At 42.6% G+C, this 19,432-nt stretch overlaps 1 protein-coding gene across 3 annotated transcripts in view; it reads right to left on the bottom strand.

Annotated features, from left to right (window-relative positions):
- ARHGAP17 (Rho GTPase activating protein 17) overlaps nucleotides 1-19,432 on the bottom strand; it is a 272,555-nt gene that overhangs the window by 124,735 nt on the left and 128,388 nt on the right. For all 3 annotated transcript variants that reach the window (XM_053695197.1, XM_053695198.1, XM_053695196.1), the window contains exon 2: nucleotides 18,887-18,926. In XM_053695197.1, the coding sequence (XP_053551172.1) occupies nucleotides 18,887-18,926 (40 nt within the window). The remainder of the gene's footprint in view (nucleotides 1-18,886; nucleotides 18,927-19,432) is intronic.

Here is a 19,432-nt window from a genome sequence, read left to right as displayed (position 1 = left end):
AATCAGAAATCTCACCCTCAGATAGCAAATCCCTCATCCCTACCTCTGAACATTGTGAGGGAATATCGGATACTGCTACTACAGCGTCAGAAGGCTCAACATTTGTTCTTAACCCAGAGCTACTGCACTTCCCTTGCAACCCTGGCAGTTTAGATAAAACCTCTGTGAGGGTAGTATTCATCACTGAGGCCATATCTTGCAAGGTGAAAAAATTAGACGCACTAGAGGTATGATCGTTGCTTGTGCAGGCGTTACTGGTTGTGACACTTGGGGAGAACTAGATGGCAAAACCTGATTTCCTTCTGTCTGAGAATCATCCATTGCCAAACTCAAAATATGCTGTCTGCAAGTTATAGACATATCAGTACAAGTGGGACACATTCTAAGAGGGGGTTCCACAATGGCTTCTAAACAAATTGAACAATGAGTTCCCTCAATGTCAGACATGTTGAACAGGCTAGTAATGAGACAAGCAAGCTTGGAAAACACTTTATTTAATGAAAAAACCCACAATTTTCAAAAACGGTACTGTGCCTTTAAGAGAAAAAACATAATTTATGTAAGAACTTACCTGATAAATTCATTTCTTTCATATTAACAAGAGTCCATGAGCTAGTGACGTATGGGATATACATTCCTACCAGGAGGGGCAAAGTTTCCCAAACCTTAAAATGCCTATAAATACACCCCTCACCACACCCACAAATCAGTTTAACGAATAGCCAAGAAGTGGGGTGATAAGAAAAAAAGTGCGAAGCATATAAAATAAGGAATTGGAATAATTGTGCTTTATACAAAAAAATCATAACCACCACAAAAAAGGGTGGGCCTCATGGACTCTTGTTAATATGAAAGAAATGAATTTATCAGGTAAGTTCTTACATAAATTATGTTTTCTTTCATGTAATTAACAAGAGTCCATGAGCTAGTGACGTATGGGATAATGACTACCCAAGATGTGGATCTTTCCACACAAGAGTCACTAGAGAGGGAGGGATAAAATAAAGACAGCCAATTCCTGCTGAAAATAATCCACACCCAAAATAAAGTTTAACAAAAAACATAAGCAGAAGATTCAAACTGAAACCGCTGCCTGAAGAACTTTTCTACCAAAAACTGCTTCAGAAGAAGAAAATACATCAAAATGGTAGAATTTAGTAAAAGTATGCAAAGAGGACCAAGTTGCTGCTTTGCAGATCTGGTCAACCGAAGCTTCATTCCTAAACGCCCAGGAAGTAGATACTGACCTAGTAGAATGAGCTGTAATTCTCTGAGGCGGAATTTTACCCGACTCAACATAGGCAAGATGATTTAAGATTTCAACCAAGATGCCAAAGAAATGGCAGAAGCTTTCTGGCCTTTCCTAGAACCGGAAAAGATAACAAATAGACTAGAAGTCTTACGGAAAGATTTCGTAGCTTCAACATAATATTTCAAAGCTCTAACAACATCCAAAGAATGCAACGATTTCTCCTTAGAATTCTTAGGATTAGGACATAATGAAGGAACCACAATTTCTCTACTAATGTTGTTGGAATTCACAACTTTAGGTAAAAATTCAAAAGAAGTTCGCAACACCGCCTTATCCTGATGAAAAATCAGAAAAGGAGACTCACAAGAAAGAGCAGATAATTCAGAAACTCTTCTAGCAGAAGAGATGGCCAAAAGGAACAAAACTTTCCAAGAAAGTAATTTAATGTCCAATGAATGCATAGGTTCAAACAGAGGAGCTTGAAGAGCTCCCAGAACCAAATTCAAACTCCAAGGAGGAGAAATTGACTTAATGACAGGTTTTATACGAACCAAAGCTTGTACAAAACAATGAATATCAGGAAGAATAGCAATCTTTCTGTGAAAAAGAACAGAAAGAGCGGAGATTTGTCCTTTCAAAGAACTTGCGGACAAACCCTTATCTAAACCATCCTGAAGAAACTGTAAAATTCTCGGTATTCTAAAAGAATGCCAAGAAAAATGATGAGAAAGACACCAAGAAATATAAGTCTTCCAGACTCTATAATATATCTCTCGAGATACAGATTTACGAGCCTGTAACATAGTATTAATCACGGAGTCAGAGAAACCTCTTTGACCAAGAATCAAGCGTTCAATCTCCATACCTTTAAATTTAAGGATTTCAGATCCGGATGGAGAAAAGGACCTTGTGACAGAAGGTCTGGTCTTAACGGAAGAGTCCATGGTTGGCAAGATGCCATCCGGACAAGATCCGCATACCAAAACCTGTGAGGCCATGCCGGAGCTATTAGCAGAACAAACGAGCATTCCCTCAGAATCTTGGAGATTACTCTTGGAAGAAGAACAACTGCACGGAGTCCCAAGATATTGATCGGTAATCTCACCTCCTGAGATTCCCAAACTCCTTGTGCCGTCAGAGATCCCCACACAGCTCCCCAACCTGTGAGACTTGCATCTGTTGAATTTACAGTCCAGGTCGGAAGAACAAAAGAAGCCCCCTGAATTAAACGAAGGTGATCTGTCCACCACGTTAGAGAGTGTCGAACAATCGGTTTTAAAGATATTAATTGATATATCTTCGTGTAATCCCTGCACCATTGGTTCAGCATACAGAGCTGAAGAGGTTGCATGTGAAAACGAGCAAAGGGGATCGCGTCCGATGCAGCAGTCATAAGACCTAGAATTTCCATGCATAAGGCTACCGAAGGGAATGATTGAGACTGAAGGTTTCGACAAGCTGTAATCAATTTTAGACGTCTCTTGTCTGTTAAAGACAGAGTCATGGACACTGAATCTATCTGAAAACCCAGAAAGGTTACCCTTGTTTGAGGAATCAAAGAACTTTTTGGTAAATTGATCCTCCAACCATGATCTTGAAGAAACAACACAAGTCGATTCGTATGAGACTCTGCTAAATGTAAAGACTGAGCAAGTACCAAGATATCGTCCAAATAAGGAAATACCACAATACCCTGTTCTCTGATTACAGACAGAAGGGCACCGAGAATCTTTGTGAAAATTCTTGGAGCTGTAGCAAGGCCAAACGGTAGAGCCACAAAATTGGTAATGCTTGTCTAGAAAAGAGAATCTCAGGAACTGATAATGATCTGGATGAATCGGAATATGCAGATATGCATCCTGTAAATCTATTGTGGACATATAATTCCCTTGCTGAACAAAAGGCAATATAGTCCTTACAGTTACCATCTTGAACGTTGGTATCCTTACATAACGATTCAATAATTTTAGATCCAGAACTGGTCTGAAGGAATTCTCCTTCTTTGGTACAATGAAGAGATTTGAATAAAACCCCATCCCCTGTTCCGGAACTGGAACTGGCATAATTACTCCAGCCAACTCTAGATCTGAAACACAATTCAGAAATGCTTGAGCTTTCACTGGATTTACTGGGACATGGGAAAGAAAAAATCTCTTTGCAGGAGGTCTCATCTTGAAACCAATTCTGTACCCTTCTGAAACAATGTTCTGAATCCAAAGATTGTGAACAGAATTGATCCAAATTTCTTTGAAAAAACGTAACCTGCCCCCTACCAGCTGAACTGGAATGAGGGCCGTACCTTCATGTGAACTTAGAAGCAGGCTTTGCCTTTCTAGCAGGCTTGGATTTATTCCAGACTGGAGATGGTTTCCAAACTGAAACTGCTCCTGAGGACGAAGGATCAGGCTTTTGTTCTTTGTTGAAACGAAAGGAACGAAAACGATTGTTAGCCCTGTTTTTACCTTTAGACTTTTTATCCTGTGGTAAAAAAGTTCCTTTCCCACCAGTAACAGTTGAAATAATAGAATCCAACTGAGAACCAAATAATTTGTTTCCCTGGAAAGAAATGGAAAGTAGAGTTGATTTAGAAGCCATATCAGCATTCCAGGTCTTAAGCCATAAAGCTCTTCTGGCTAAGATAGCCAGAGACATAAACCTAACATCAACTCTAATAATATCAAAAATGGCATCACAGATGAAATTATTAGCATGCTGGAGAAGAATAATAATATCATGAGAATCACGATTTGTTACTTGTTGCGCTAGAGTTTCCAACCAAAAAGTTGAAGCTGCAGCAACATCAGCCAATGATATAGCAGGTCTAAGAAGATTACCTGAACATAGATAAGCTTTTCTTAGAAAAGATTCAATTTTTCTATCTAAAGGATCCTTAAACGAGGTACCATCTGACGTAGGAATGGTAGTACGTTTAGCAAGGGTAGAAATAGCCCCATCAACTTTAGGGATTTTGTCCCAAAATTCTAACCTGTCAGGCGGAACAGGATATAATTGCTTAAAACGTTTAGAAGGAGTAAATGAATTACCCAATTTATCCCATTCCTTGGAAATTACAGCAGAAATAGCATTAGGAACAGGAAAGACTTCTGGAATAACCGCAGGAGCTTTAAAAACCTTATCCAAACGTATAGAATTAGTATCAAGAGGACTAGAATCCTCTATTTCTAAAGCAATTAGTACTTCTTTAAGTAAAGAGCGAATAAATTCCATCTTAAATAAATATGAAGATTTATCAGCATCAATCTCTGAGATAGAATCCTCTGAACCAGAAGAGTCCAAAGAATCAGAATGATGGTGTTCATTTAAAAATTCATCTGTAGAGAGAGAAGATTTAAAAGACTTTTTACGTTTACTAGAAGGAGAAATAACAGACAAAGCCTTCTTTATGGATTCAGAAACAAAATCTCTTATGTTATCAGGAACATTCTGCACCTTAGATGTTGAGGGAACTGCAACAGGCAATGGTACATCACTAAAGGAAATATTATCTGCTTTAACAAGTTTGTCATGACAATTATTACAAACAACAGCTGGAGGAATAGCTACCAAAAGTTTACAGCAGATACACTTAGCTTTGGTAGATCCAGCAGGCAGTGGTTTTCCTGTAGTATCTTCTGGCTCAGATGCAACGTGAGACATCTTGCAATATGTAAGAGAAAAAACAACATATAAAGCAAAATAGATCAAATTCCTTATAAGACAGTTTCAGGAATGGGAAAAAAATGCCAAACATCAAGCTTCTAGCAACCAGAAGCAAATGAAAAATGAGACTGAAATAATGTGGAGACAAAAGCGACGCCCATATTTTTTAGCGCCAAATAAGACGCCCACATTATTTGGCGCCTAAATGCTTTTGGCGCCAAAAATGACGCCACATCCGGAACGCCGACATTTTTGGCGCAAAATAACGTCAAAAAATGACGCAACTTCCGGCGACACGTATGACGCCGGAAACGGAAAAGAATTTTTGCGCCAAAAAAGTCCGCGCCAAGAATGACGCAATAAAATGAAGCATTTTCAGCCCCCGCGAGCCTAACAGCCCACAGGGAAAAAAGTCAAATTTTTGAGGTAAGAAAAAATATGATAATTCAATGCATAATCCCAAATATGAAACTGACTGTCTGGAAATAAGGAAAGTTGAACATTCTGAGTCAAGGCAAATAAATGTTTGAATACATATATTTAGAACTTTATAAATAAAGTGCCCAACCATAGCTTAGAGTGTCACAGAAAATAAGACTTACTTACCCCAGGACACTCATCTACATGTTTGTAGAAAGCCAAACCAGTACTGAAACGAGAATCAGTAGAGGAAATGGTAAATATAAGAGTATATCGTCGATCTGAAAAGGGAGGTAAGAGATGAATCTCTACGACCGATAACAGAGAACCTTATGAAATAGACCCCGTAGAAGGAGATCACTGCATTCAATAGGCAATACTCTCTTCACATCCCTCTGACATTCACTGCACGCTGAGAGGAAAACCGGGCTCCAACTTGCTGCGGAGCGCATATCAACGTAGAATCTAGCACAAACTTACTTCACCACCTCCCTTGGAGGCAAAGTTTGTAAAAACTGATTTGTGGGTGTGGTGAGGGGTGTATTTATAGGCATTTTAAGGTTTGGGAAACTTTGCCCCTCCTGGTAGGAATGTATATCCCATACGTCACTAGCTCATGGACTCTTGTTAATTACATGAAAGAAAAAGGCATACACAAACTGCAAAACTGCTTAAAATTACCCCAAATTTTCAGAAATTTTTACAGTATACACATCAAGCTTTAGTAAGATTGCACCACAAGTATTAAGGCAATTAACCCTCAAATGTGAAAACCGGATTGAAAAGTGTTCAAAAACCGGCAAAACCCTTGTCAGCACCCTGCCACAGCTCTGCTGTGGCGCCTACCTGCCCTCAAGGATCGATAATGTGGGAAAAAAGCTTTGATTAGGCCCTTAGAAGTGCACCAGGACCCTCCTGTTGTAGCTTGCTGCTTGTCTATGTAAAACAACTGCGCAACTGAGGCGCAAAAATAGGCCCCGCCCCTCTCACTCGATGTTGCTGGGGCCTACACACAAATCTACCAAACGATTTTTAAGCCATGTGGGTTATAAAAACACCAAATAAGTCAAAAACAGATGTCCCAAAGGAAATAAAAACAGTACTCCCAGAACACACAAACGTTTGCTTAATATATCATACAAACTGAGTGCCCATAAGTTTAGCCCTTTATGCAAGCTAGTAATACCCCTTATAAACTAGGATTACTGCTTACCCTTCCCCTAATGGGGATACTGTCAGCCTTTCTGAGTTATCACAGTCTCTGCAGAAAAAATGACTAAACATACCTCATTGCTGTATAGCAAGAAACCGTTCCTCACACTGAAGTTTTCCTGTACTCTTCAGCTTCTGTGGGAACAGCAGAGGTCCTTAGTTACAAATGCTAAGATCATCATCCTCCAGGCAGAAATCTTCATCTATCTCCTGCCTGAGAGTAAATAGTACAACACCGGTAACATTTAAAAATAACAAACTCTTGATTGAAGATAAAACAGTTTAACACCTCTTTCACTTTACCCTTCCTGCTTAGAGCCGGCAAAGAAAATGACTGGGGGGTGGAGTTAAGGGGGGAGAGTAGGAATCTGCCCCTGGGCGGATGAGATTTGAAACCTATCTGGTATCCCTGAGATACAACCTCCAGGACCCAAGGATCCTGTACGTCCTGGAACCAAGCGTCTGAAAAAAAGAGACAGTCTGCCCCCTACTCTATCTGATCCCGGATCAGGGGCCGCCCGCTTCATGCCGATTTGTTCTCTGCGGGCTTCTTAGTCTTTTTGGACTTATTCCAGGACTGAGCCAGCTTCCAAGTACTCTTGGGCTGCTCTGACTTGGATGAGGATTGCTGTCGTCGTGATTTGTCAGAACAAAAGGAATGAAAATTAGACAATTGCCGTCCCTTAGGCCTATTCTTCTTATCCTGCTGTAGGATGGCACCTTTCCCTCTGGTAACTGTAGAAATAATGGAGTCCAGCCCTGGACCAAATAGAATCTTCCCCTTGAAAGGAAGAGAAAGGAGTCTGGATTTAAAAGTCATATCCACAGACCAAGACTTCAACCAGAGAGCCCGGCGGGCTAAGACCGCAAAGCCAGAAGCCTTTGCATTTAGACAAATAATCTGCATATTTGCGTCACAGATGAAGGAGTTAGCAATTCTCAGAGCTATAATTCTCTCCTGAATATCCTCGAGGGAAGTTTCCACCTCAATGAGCTCAGACAGAGTGTCGCACCAGTAAGTAGCTGCTCCAGCAACCGCGGCTACAGCTGCCGCTGGTTAAAATAAAAACCCTGAATGTTGAAACATCTTCCTCAGAAAGATTTCCATTTTCTTATCCATAGGCTCTCTAAAAGAAGAACTATCCTCCAGGAGGATAGTAGTACGCTTAGCCAGCGTAGAAATAGCGCCATCCACCTTAGGAATGGAGCTTCACTAATCCAATTGAGAGTCAGGGACCGGGAATAATTTTTTAAAAGTAGATGAGGGAGAAAAGGAAGTTCCTATTCTTTCCCATTCGTAACTAATAATGTTCGCCTAGCACAGGAAAAGTCAGAGGGACCTTCCTGTCTTCATAAACCCTGTCTAATTTAGGGATCTTAGGTTCCTCATGGAGTTTAGCCTCTGGAACCTCTAGCATAGACAGAACCTCATTTAATTAAAAACGCAGATGCTCAATTTTAAATCTAAAGGAGGGTTCCTCCGCTAAAATAGGTTTAGAAACTGAAGTCTCCAACTCAGAAAGTTGACCCACTGAAGCTACAGAGATTAACGCATCCTCGGATAGCTGGGACATAGTAGCTAAATCCGACAAATATTTAGATGACTCTAGGTCAGGAGAACTATGTTTAACCTTTTTCTCTTACGTTTGCTAGAGGGAGGTAAGGCACTCAGGGCCGCAGACACCGCAGATTGTAACTGCGCTGTAGAGTCGGCAGGAAAAAAGGCCCCCTCCAGCTGAAGGGTTAGTTCAGCCGCGGGGAACTGCATGTTGAGCGGGTAGTGTAGAAAGGGTAGTAATCTCTCTGGACACAGATTCCTGAGAAGAAGACGGCTCAGAGGGGCTAATAGCGCTATGAGTATTATCAAGCTTGCTTCCCTTCTTAGACTTTAGAACAGTGCTTAGGCAAATGGAACAAAATTGAGCAGGTGAGCAAACCACGGCCTCCTCCCAATATAAACAGGAATTATAAATCAGTACAGAAGGAGCGGAACCTTCTAATGTAGTATCAGAGTCCTCCATAGCTAAGTATATATCCACAGGAGGACAGACAAAAAAAAAAAAGACAAAAAAAAAAGACAAAAAAAAACTTTTATTAAAAAAAAACGGCACCTTTATAATCCCAATGGCTCAACACCTCCTAGATCCAGACAGCTAACAGTGAAAACACTCTCCTTAGGAGTGTCTGCAGCAGGATCGTAGGAAAATGAAAAGACTGCATCCGGTCACGTGGTGCGTAGGACAGGACTTCCCCTGCTATGAAAAAGGTGCTAAGCTATTAGGAGCTGCGCAATACACAAAAATGAAAGTGAAACCTGTATGTCGCAAGCCAAAAGCACACAATGAGCCCAAAAACTCTCACATTAGGGAGTTATAAATAACCCCTAGCTGTTCAAATAATCTCCCTGAAGGAGATATTAACCCTTGATCCTATCAAGGCATAAAGGAGCCATACTGTGACCCTGTATAGCAAAATTGTATATATATATAAAACGGTCTTAACCTCCAGGATCCATGCTGTGGAACAGGCACAGCCTCTTAAGTGTGACAATCTTGCAGCGACGCTCTGACATGGACTTGAGTGTCTAACAGCAAGCTGTGAAACTCGTCAACACTGATTGCTCAGGAGCTGTTAGGCGAAAGTCTGGATGGGTTCGCAGAAAAACTTTCCCTGCATCTCCAGACTCGAATACTTAAAACTCCAGTCCTTTCTGGAAGGGAACATACCCATTACAGGACTATCCAAATCTCCTATAGTGACGAAAAGGCAAAGAATGACTGGGGGATAGGGGAAGTGGTAGGGATATTTAAGCTTTTGGCTGGGGTGTCTTTGCCTTCTCCTGGTGGCCAGGTGTTGTATTTCCCAACAGTAAGGAATTAAGTCGTGGACTCTCCCTGCCTTATGGAAGGAAAAAAGGAGAAAGAGGAGGAGAGAGAGTGGAACAGGATAGAAAATGGGAGAGGGAAAAGAGATAGAGAGAGGGGAGAGGGAAAAGAGAGAGGGTTGAGAGGGAAAATAGATAGAGGGTGGAGAGATGAAGGGTTAATTGGCCATAAAAGTGAAGGAGAGGGGAAAATAGAGAGAGGAGAAATTAAAAGGACAGAGAGGGAGACAGAGCGAAGTGGAGACAGATACAAAGAGCCTTTCTCCTTCCTTTGACTGCAGGTTCTCACAAGAGAACCTGCAGTCAGTATTTACCAAGCAGCAGTCATCAGACCGTTGCTTCCTACCCTCTTCTCCAACTCTTAGGTGGAGAATTTCAATCTCCCCGGTCTCGTCTGACCGGGGAGATTGACAGCTCCTGTCCGTGCGTGATTGGCTGTGTGTGGTAGAAGCGCGGGATTGCACGCGAGCGCAAAAACATAATTTATGCTTACCTGATAAATTCCTTTCTCCTGTAGTGTAGTCAGTCCACGGGTCATCCATTACTTATGGGATTATATCTCCTCCCTAACAGGAAGTGCAAGAGGATCACCCAAGCAGAGCTGCTATATAGACCTGCCGTAAACAACAGGGCGGGCCGTGGACTGACTACACTACAGGAGAAAGGAATTTATCAGGTAAGCATAAATTATGTTTTCTCCTGTTAAGTGTAGTCAGTCCACGGGTCATCCATTACTTATGGGATACCAATACCAAAGCTAAAAGTACACGGATGACGGGAGGGAAAGGCAGGATCTTTACACGGAAGGAACCACTGCCTGTAGAACCTTTCTCCCAAAAACAGCCTCCGAAGAAGCAAAAGTGTCAAATTTGTAAAATTTTGAAAAAGTGTGAAGTGAAGACCAAGTTGCAGCCTTGCAAATCTGTTCAACAGAGGCTTAATTCTTAAAGGCCCAAGTGGAAGCCACAGCTCTAGTAGAATGAGCTGTAATCCTTTCAGGAGGCTGCTGTCCAGCAGTCTCATATGCTAAATGTATTATGCTACGAAGCCAAAAAGAGAGAGAGGTAGCCGAAGCTTTTTGACCTCTCCTCTGTCCAGAATAAACGACAAACAGGGAAGAAGTTTGACGAAAATCCTTAGTTGCCTGCAAATAAAATTTCAGGGCACGGACGACGTCCAGATTGTGCAGAAGTCGTTCCTTCTTTGAAGAAGGGTTAGGGCACAATGATGGAACAACAATCTCTTGATTGATATTCTTGTTAGTGACTACCTTAGGTAAGAACCCAGGTTTAGTACGCAGAACTACCTTGTCTGAATGAAAAATCAGATAAGGAGAATCACAATGTAAGGCCAATAACTCAGAGACTCTTCGAGCCGAGGAAATAGCCATTAAAAACAGAACTTTCCAAGATAACAGCTTGATATCAATGGAATGAAGGGGTTCAAACGGAACACCTTGCAGAACGTTAAGAACTAAGTTTAAGCTCCACGGCGGAGCAACAGTCCTAATCCTAGCCAAAGCCTGACAAAAAGCCTGAACGTCTGGAACTTCTGACAGACGTTTGTGTAAAAGGATAGACAGAGCTGAGATCTGTCCCTTTAACGAACTAGCAGATAAACCCTTTTCTAAACCTTCTTGTAGAAAAGACAAAATCCTAGGAATCCTAACCTTACTCCATGAGTAACTCTTGGATTCGCACCAATATAAGTATTTACGCCATATTTTATGGTAAATTTTCCTGGTAACAGGTTTCCTAGCCTGTATTAAGGTATCAATCACTGACTCCGAGAATCCCCGCTTTGATAGAATCAAGCGTTCAATCTCCATGCAGTCAGCCTCAGAGAAATTAGATTTGGATGTTTGAAAGGACCCTGAATCAGAAGGTCCTGTCTCAGAGGCAGAGACCATGGTGGACAGGACGACATGTCCACTAGATCTGCATACCAGGTCCTGCGTGGCCACGCAGGCGCTATTAGAATCATTGATGCTCTCTCCTGTTTGATCCTGGCAATCAATCGAGGAAGCATCGGGAAGGGTGGAAACACATAAGCCATAACCCAAGGTGCTGTCAGAGCATCTATCAGTACCGCTCCCGGGTCCCTGGACCTGGATCCGTAACAAGGAAGCTTGGCGTTCTGGCGAGACGCCATGAGATCCAGATCTGGTTTGCCCCAATGATGAAGCAGTTGGGTAAACACCTCCGGATGAAGTTCCCACTCCCCCGGATGAAAAGTCTGGCGACTTAGGAAATCTGCCTCCCAGTTCTCCACGCCTGGGATGTGGATCGCTGACAGGTGGCAAGAGTGAGACTCTGCCCAGCGAATTATCTTTGAGACTTCCATCATCGCTAGGGAACTCCTTGTCCCTCCCTGATGGTTGATGTAAGCCACAGTCGTGATGTTGTCCGACTGAAACCTGATGAACCTCAGAGTTGCTAACTGAGGCCAAGCCAGAAGAGCATTGAAAACTGCTCTTAATTCCAGAATGTTTATTGGAAGGAGTCTCTCCTCCTGAGTCCATGATCCATGAGTCTTCAGGGAATTCCAGACAGCGCCCCAACCTAGCAGGCTGGCGTCTGTTACAATCGTCCAATCTGGCCTGCTGAATGGCATCCCCCTGGACAGATGTGGCCGAGAAAGCCACCATAGAAGAGAATCTCTGGTCTCTTGATCCAGATTTAGCATAGGGGACAAATCTGAGTAATCCCCATTCCACTGACTTAGCATGCACAATTGCAGCGGTCTGAGATGCAGGCGTGCAAAAGGTACTATGTCCATTGCCGCTACCATTAAGCCGATTACCTCCATGCATTGAGCCACTGACGGGTGTTGAATGGAATGAAGGACACGGCAAGCATTTAGAAGTTTTGATAACCTGTCCTCTGTCAGGTAAATTTTCATTTCTACAGAATCTATAAGAGTCCCCAAGAAGGGAACTCTTGTGAGTGGCAATAGAGAACTCTTTTCTACGTTCACCTTCCACCCATGCGACCTTAGAAATGCCAGAACTAACTCTGTATGAGACTTGGCAGTTTGGAAACTTGACGCTTGTATCAGAATGTCGTCTAGGTACGGAGCTACCGCTATTCCTCGCGGTCTTAGTACCGCCAGAAGAGAGCCCAGAACCTTTGTAAAGATTCTTGGAGCTGTAGCTAACCCGAAGGGAAGAGCTACAAACTGGTAATGCCTGTTTAGGAAGGCAAACCTTAGATACCAGTAATGATCCTTGTGAATCGGTATGTGAATGTAGGCATCCTTTAAATCCACTGTGGTCATGTACTGACCCTTTTGGATCATAGGTAAGATGGTCCGAATAGTTTCCATTTTGAACGATGGAACTCTTAGGAATTTGTTTAGGATCTTTAAGTCCAAGATTGGTCTGAAGGTTCCCTCTTTTTTGGGAACCACAAACAGATTTGAGTAAAACCCTTGTCCGTGTTCCAACCGCGGAACTGGGTGGATCACTCCCATTAGTAAAAGGTCTTGTACACAGCGTAGAAACGCCTCTTTCTTTATCTGGTTTGCTGACAACCTTGAAAGATGAAATCTCCCTTTTGGAGGAGAAGCTTTGAAGTCCAGAAGATATCCCTGAGATATGATCTCTAACGCCCAGGGATCCTGGACATCTCTTGCCCAAGCCTGGGCGAAGAGAGAAAGTCTGCCCCCCACTAGATCCGTTTCCGGATCGGGGGCCCTCACTTCATGCTGTCTTAGGGGCAGCAGCAGGTTTTCTGGCCTGCTTGCCCTTGTTCCAGGACTGGTTAGGTTTCCAGCCCTGTCTGTAGCGAGCAACAGTTCCTTCCTGTCTTGGAGCGGAGGAAGTTGATGCTGCTCCTGCCTTGAAGTTACGAAAGGCACGAAAATTAGACTGTTTAGCCCTTGGTTTGGCCCTGTCTTGAGGCAGGGCATGGCCCTTACCTCCAGTAATGTCAGCGATAATTTCTTTCAAACCGGGCCCGAATAATGTCTGCCCTTTGAAAGGGATGTTAAGCAATTTAGATTTAGAAGTCACATCGGCTGACCAGGATTTAAGCCACAGCGCTCTACGCGCTTGAATGGCGAATCCGGAGTTCTTAGCCGTAAGTTTAGTTAAGTGTACTACGGCATCAGAAATAAATGAATTAGCTAGCTTAAGGACTTTAAGCTTGTCTATAATCTCATCCAATGGAGCTGTGCTAAGGGTCTCTTCCAGAGACTCAAACCAGAATGCCGCCGCAGCCGTGACAGGCGCAATGCATGCAAGGGGTTGTAATATAAAACCTTGCTGAACAAACATTTTCTTAAGGTAACCCTCTAACTTTTTATCCTTTGGATCTGAAAAAGCACAGCTATCCTCCACCGGGATAGTGGTGCGCTTAGCCAGAGTAGAAACTGCTCCCTCCACCTTAGGGACCGTCTGCCATAAGTCCCGTGTGGTGGCGTCTATTGGAAACATTTTTCTAAATATAGGAGGGGGTGAAAAAGGCACACCGGGTCTATCCCACTCCTTGTTAACAATTTCTGTAAGCCTTTTAGGTATAGGAAAAACGTCAGTACACGCCGGTACCGCAAAATATTTATCCAGCCTACATATTTTCTCTGGAATTGCAACCGTGTTACAATCATTCAGAGCCGCTAATACCTCCCCTAGTAATACACGGAGGTTCTCAAGCTTAAATTTAAAATTTGAAATGTCTGAGTCCAGTTTACTTGGATCAGATCCGTCACCCACAGAATGAAGCTCTCCGTCCTCATGTTCTGCAAATTGTGACGCAGTATCAGACATGGCTCTATTATTATCAGCACACTCTGTTCTTATCCCAGAGTGATCGCGTTTACCCCTAAATTCTGGCAATTTAGATAGTACTTCAGTCATAACATTAGCCATGTCTTGCAAAGTGATTTGTATGGGCCGCCCTGATGTACTTGGCGCCACAATATCACGCACCTCCTGAGCGGGAGGCGAAGGTACTGACACGTGAGGAGAGTTAGTCGGCATAACTTCCCCCTCGTTGTCTGGTGAAATTTTCTTTACATGTACAGATTGGCTTTTATTTAAAGTAGCATCAATGCAATTAGTACACAAATTTCTATTGGGCTCCACATTGGCCTTTAAACATATTGAACAAAGAGATTCATCTGTGTCAGACATGTTTAAACAAACTAGCAATGAGACTAGCAAGCTTGGAAAATACTTTTCAAATAAATTTACAAGCAATATAAAAAACGCTACTGTGCCTTTAAGAAGCACAAAAAACTGACACAGTTGAAATAACAATGAACCAAATTAGTTATAGCAACCAAATTTTCACAGTAAATGCATTAAGTTAGCAAAGGATTGCACCCACCAGCAAATGGATGATTAACCCCTTAGTACCCAAAAACGTATAACAATTTAATATTAACGTTTTTATCACAGTCAAAACACACTCTCACAGGTCTGCTGTGACTGATTACCTCCCTCAAAACTAGTTTTGGAGACCCCTGGGCTCTGTAGAGACGTCCTGGATCATGGAGGAAGAAATAGGAAGACTGTGACTAAATTTTTACTGCGCAATAAAGCGCTAAAATAGGCCCCTCCCACTCATATTACAACAGTGGGGAAGCTCAGTAAACTGATTTTATTCAGAAAGAAACGACAGCCATGTGGTAAAAATCATGCCCATAAAGTTTTATCACCAAGTACCTCAGAAAAAAACGATTAACATGCCAGTAAACGTTTTAAAAATGAAATTATGAAATGTTATTAATAAGCCTGCTGCTAGTCGCTTTCACTGCAGTGGAGGCTCAAATATTACTTAAATATATACAGTATTTTCTTAGTGAAATTCCATTCCCCAGAAATACCTCAGTGTATACATACATACATATCAGCCTGATACCAGTCGCTACTACTGCATTTAAGGCTGCACTTACATTACATCGGTATTAGCAGTATTTTCTCAGTCAATTCCATTCCTTAGAAAATAATATACTGCAACATACCTCCTTGCAGGTGAGCCCTGCCTGCTATCCCCTGTTCTGAAGTTACCTCACTCCTCAGAATGGCTGAGAACAGCAAGTGGATCTTAGTTACGACCGCTAAGATCATACACAAACACAGGTAGATTCTTCTTCTAATGCTGCCTGAGAAGAAACAACACACTCCGGTGCCGTTTAAAATAAACTTTTGATTGAAGAAATAAAAACTAAGTTTAACAACCACAGTCCTCTCACACGTCCTATCTATTAGTTAGGTGCAAGAGAATGACTGGGTATGACGTAGAGGGGAGGAGCTATATAGCAGCTCTGCTTGGGTGATCCTCTTGCACTTCCTGTTAGGGAGGAGATATAATCCCATAAGTAATGGATGACCCGTGGACTGACTACACTTAACAGGAGAAACAGAGCTTGTGTGCAATGTTAAATTCAGGCAGCGGATTGCTGCCTGCCACAGGACAGCTTGGGTAGGCAGGGGATAATATGTACACCCCTGTCCGCCCTTGATTGATAGATTGAGCCCAAAAAAGGGAGAAGGTGATGGGACAGAGAGGAGGAAGGTGGAGGTTTCATATTGTCTGACAAACAATGTAGTATTGCAGCGGGTAAGGCCAGTAGAATGCTTGTTGCATAGGTATTTACAGCAGAAATAGTAAGGTTCTTTTGCCACGTTACAGATCACAAGTTAAGCCTCATACAGAATATTATGTGCAGGTCTGGAGGCCATATCTTAAGAAGAATAGAAGTAATTTGGAATCTGTACATAGGCAACTGGTACAACTTACCAAAAAAGTCTGTGACCTAAATTTGTATAGCTTAGATCAGTGTTTCTCAACCGCTGTCCTCAAGTAACCCGATTACAGCTGAACCAGTGCACAGGTGAAATAATCAGCTGATCAGTAACACCAAGGTTACTAACTTGCTCTCACCGTCAACGGATTATTTCACCTGTGCACTGGTTCAGCTTTAATGAAAACCTGGCCTGTTGGGGTTACTCAAGGCCAGCGGTTGAGAAACAATGGCTTAGATTACTGGTTTTTAAACCTGTCCTCGGGACTCCCTAACAGGCCAGATTTTCAGGATTACCTTGGGTGAGAGCAGGTAAAATAATAATGTTTACTAATGAGCTTATTATTTCACATGTAGTCTAGTTCAGATATCTTCCAAATCTGGCCTGCTTGGGAGATCTAAGGACAGGCTTTAAAACGAGAGTTTTAGACTAAGGAGAAAAGGGAGACAGGTGATATGATATAAATCTTCAAGTATATTAAGGGATTTAATAAAGCTATAGGTGAAAGCATTTTCTATTATTTGTATATAAAAGAGCAACATCAGAACAAGTAGTTATGATCTCAAGTTGAAAGGAAGCAGGATCAGAAGTAATTTGCGGAAGAAAGAGACAGAGAAAGTGTGACAGAGAGAGAGACAGAGAAAGTGTGACAGAGAGAGAGACAGAGAAAGTGTGACAGAGAGAGAGACAGAGAAAGTGTGACAGAGAGAGAGACAGAGAAAGTGTGACAGAGCGAGAGACAGAGAAAGTGTGACAGAGCGAGAGACAGAGAAAGTGTGACAGAGCGAGAGACAGAGAGAGAGACAGAGGGTGTGACAGAGAGAGAGACAGAGGGTGTGACAGAGAGAGAGACAGAGGGTATGACAGAGAGAGAGAGGGTATGACAGAGAGAGAGAGAGAGACAGAGAAAGTGTGACAGAGAGAGAGAGAGAAAGTGTGACAGAGAGAGACAGAGATGTGTGTGTGTGTGTGTGTGAGAGAGAGACAGAGAAAGTGTGACAGAGAGAGACAGAGGGGTGTGTGTGTGTGTGTGAGAGAGAGACAGAGAAAGTGTGACAGAGAGAGAGACAGAGGTGTGTGTGTGTGTGAGAGAGAGAGAGAGACAGAGAAAGTGTAACAGAGAGAGACAGACAGAGGAGGTGTGACAGAGAGAGAGACAGAGGAGGTGTGACAGAGAGAGAGAGAGAGAGAGAGAGAGAGGAAGTGTGACAGAGAGAGAGAGAGAGAGAGAGAGAGAGAGAGAGAGAGAGAGACAGAGGAGGTGTGACAGAGAGAGAGAGACAGAGGAGGTGTGACAGAGAGAGAGAGAGAGAGAGAGAGAGACAGAGGAGGTGTGACAGAGAGAGAGAGAGAGACAGAGGAGGTGTGACAGAGAGAGAGAGAGAGAGAGAGAGAGAGAGAGAGAGAGAGAGAGAGAGAGAGAGAGAAAGTGTGACAGAGAGAGACAGAGATGTGTGTGAGAGAGAGAGACAGAGAAAGTGTGACAGAGAGAGAGACAGAGAAAGTGTGACAGAGAGAGAGACAGAGAAAGTGTGACAGAGAGAGAGACAGAGAAAGTGTGACAGAGCGAGAGACAGAGAGAGAGACAGAGGGTGTGACAGAGAGACAGAGGGTGTGACAGAGAGAGAGACAGAGGGTATGACAGAGAGAGAGAGAGGGTATGACAGAGAGAGAGAGAGAAAGTGTGACAGAGAGAGAGAGAGACAGAGGAGGTGTGACAGAGAGAGACAGAGATGTGTGTGTGTGTGTGTGTGTGTGTGTGTGTGTGTGTGAGAGAGAGACAGAGAAAGTGTGACAGAGAGAGAGACAGGTGTGTGTGTGTGTGAGAGAGAGAGACAGAAAAAGTGTAACAGAGAGAGACAGACAGAGGAGGTGTGACAGAGAGAGAGACAGAGGAGGTGTGACAGAGAGAGAGACAGAGGAGGTGTGACAGAGAGAGAGAGAGAGAGAGAGAGAGAGAGACAGAGGAAGTGTGACAGAGAGAGAGAGAGAGAGAGAGAGAGAGAGAGAGAGAGAGAGACAGAGGAGGTGTGACAGAGAGAGACAGAGGAGGTGTGACAGAGAGAGAGAGAGACAGAGGAGGTGTGACAGAGAGAGAGAGACAGAGAGAGAGAGAGAGAGAGAGAGAGAGAGAAAAAGAGTGACAGAGAGAGAGAGAAAGTGTGACAGAGAGAGACAGAGATGTGTGTGAGAGAGAGAGACAGAGAAAGTGTGACAGAGAGAGAGACAGAGATGTGTGTGTGAGAGTGAATTATGAGCAGTATGTGCTGTTAGGCGAACATAATAGATTTACCACAGCACACAACTAAAGTTATTTATGCAACTACCTGAGAATTTAAAATGAGTCTTTCCATAAAAGGATTTCTTATAGAATATCATGGATATCATCTTAGTGAAACAAAACTGTATTATGCAGGAAAACACATGTTTTGGCTCGCTGGTTTCTGTTTTTATTATGAAGCCTATGAGTATTCGTCCTCAGAAGCAAATACATTGGCACAGGACAGTAAGTGCCTTGGCAAAGACAGCGCTGGGCTTGGAACCACATTTCCCCACATCAAAACAGCGACAAAACCACCATTTTCCTCAGACTGTGAGAAATGTTTCAGTACGTTAGGGCTGGGATATATAATAAGCACATTACAGTGAGAGGGAGAGTTTGTAAATGAAAGGAATGGATGGGAGAATAACGTCCTCTGTTCCTGCTTACCTGCAGCAGATCTTCACTGAGTACTTCCGTCTTCTCTGCTCTGTAGGGAACAAGAAAAACAACAATCAGAAATATGTAAATACAGTTAAAAGGGACATTAAACTTAAAGGGATGTTAAACACCAAATTCATTTTATAAGCACAATATTGAGGTTATTCCCCTGACTCCTTCTAGATATGGGTAACACCATGTTGAAATCTAGTTTTCAGCATATTCCAATGCAGATGTGTTTGCACATGTGCAGCAATTCTCCTTCAGATACTTGCAGTGGAACCTAGGTTTCAAAATGGCAACACCATAATCAGATGAAGGTTCATGAAATGCATTTAGTGTTTAGCCTCCCGTTAAATATGTAATTGGACAAAAAATAAAAAAGTTAAATTATGTTTTTCCTATAACTTAAAGCAAAAGTCAACCATAGCGTTTTTGAAACGCTAGGGTTGACTATTGAAACAAATAAAGGGCACTTTCATTCATGAAGTATAAGATACTTCATGCAGAAAGTACCTTTATTAATTTCAACCGTTCGCCGTTCTTAGTTGCTAT

This window comes from Bombina bombina, chromosome 11 (assembly GCF_027579735.1).
Source record: "Bombina bombina isolate aBomBom1 chromosome 11, aBomBom1.pri, whole genome shotgun sequence".
In the NCBI taxonomy this organism is placed as follows: domain Eukaryota; kingdom Metazoa; phylum Chordata; class Amphibia; order Anura; family Bombinatoridae; genus Bombina; species Bombina bombina.
This window is presented reverse-complemented; position numbering and strand designations above follow the sequence as displayed.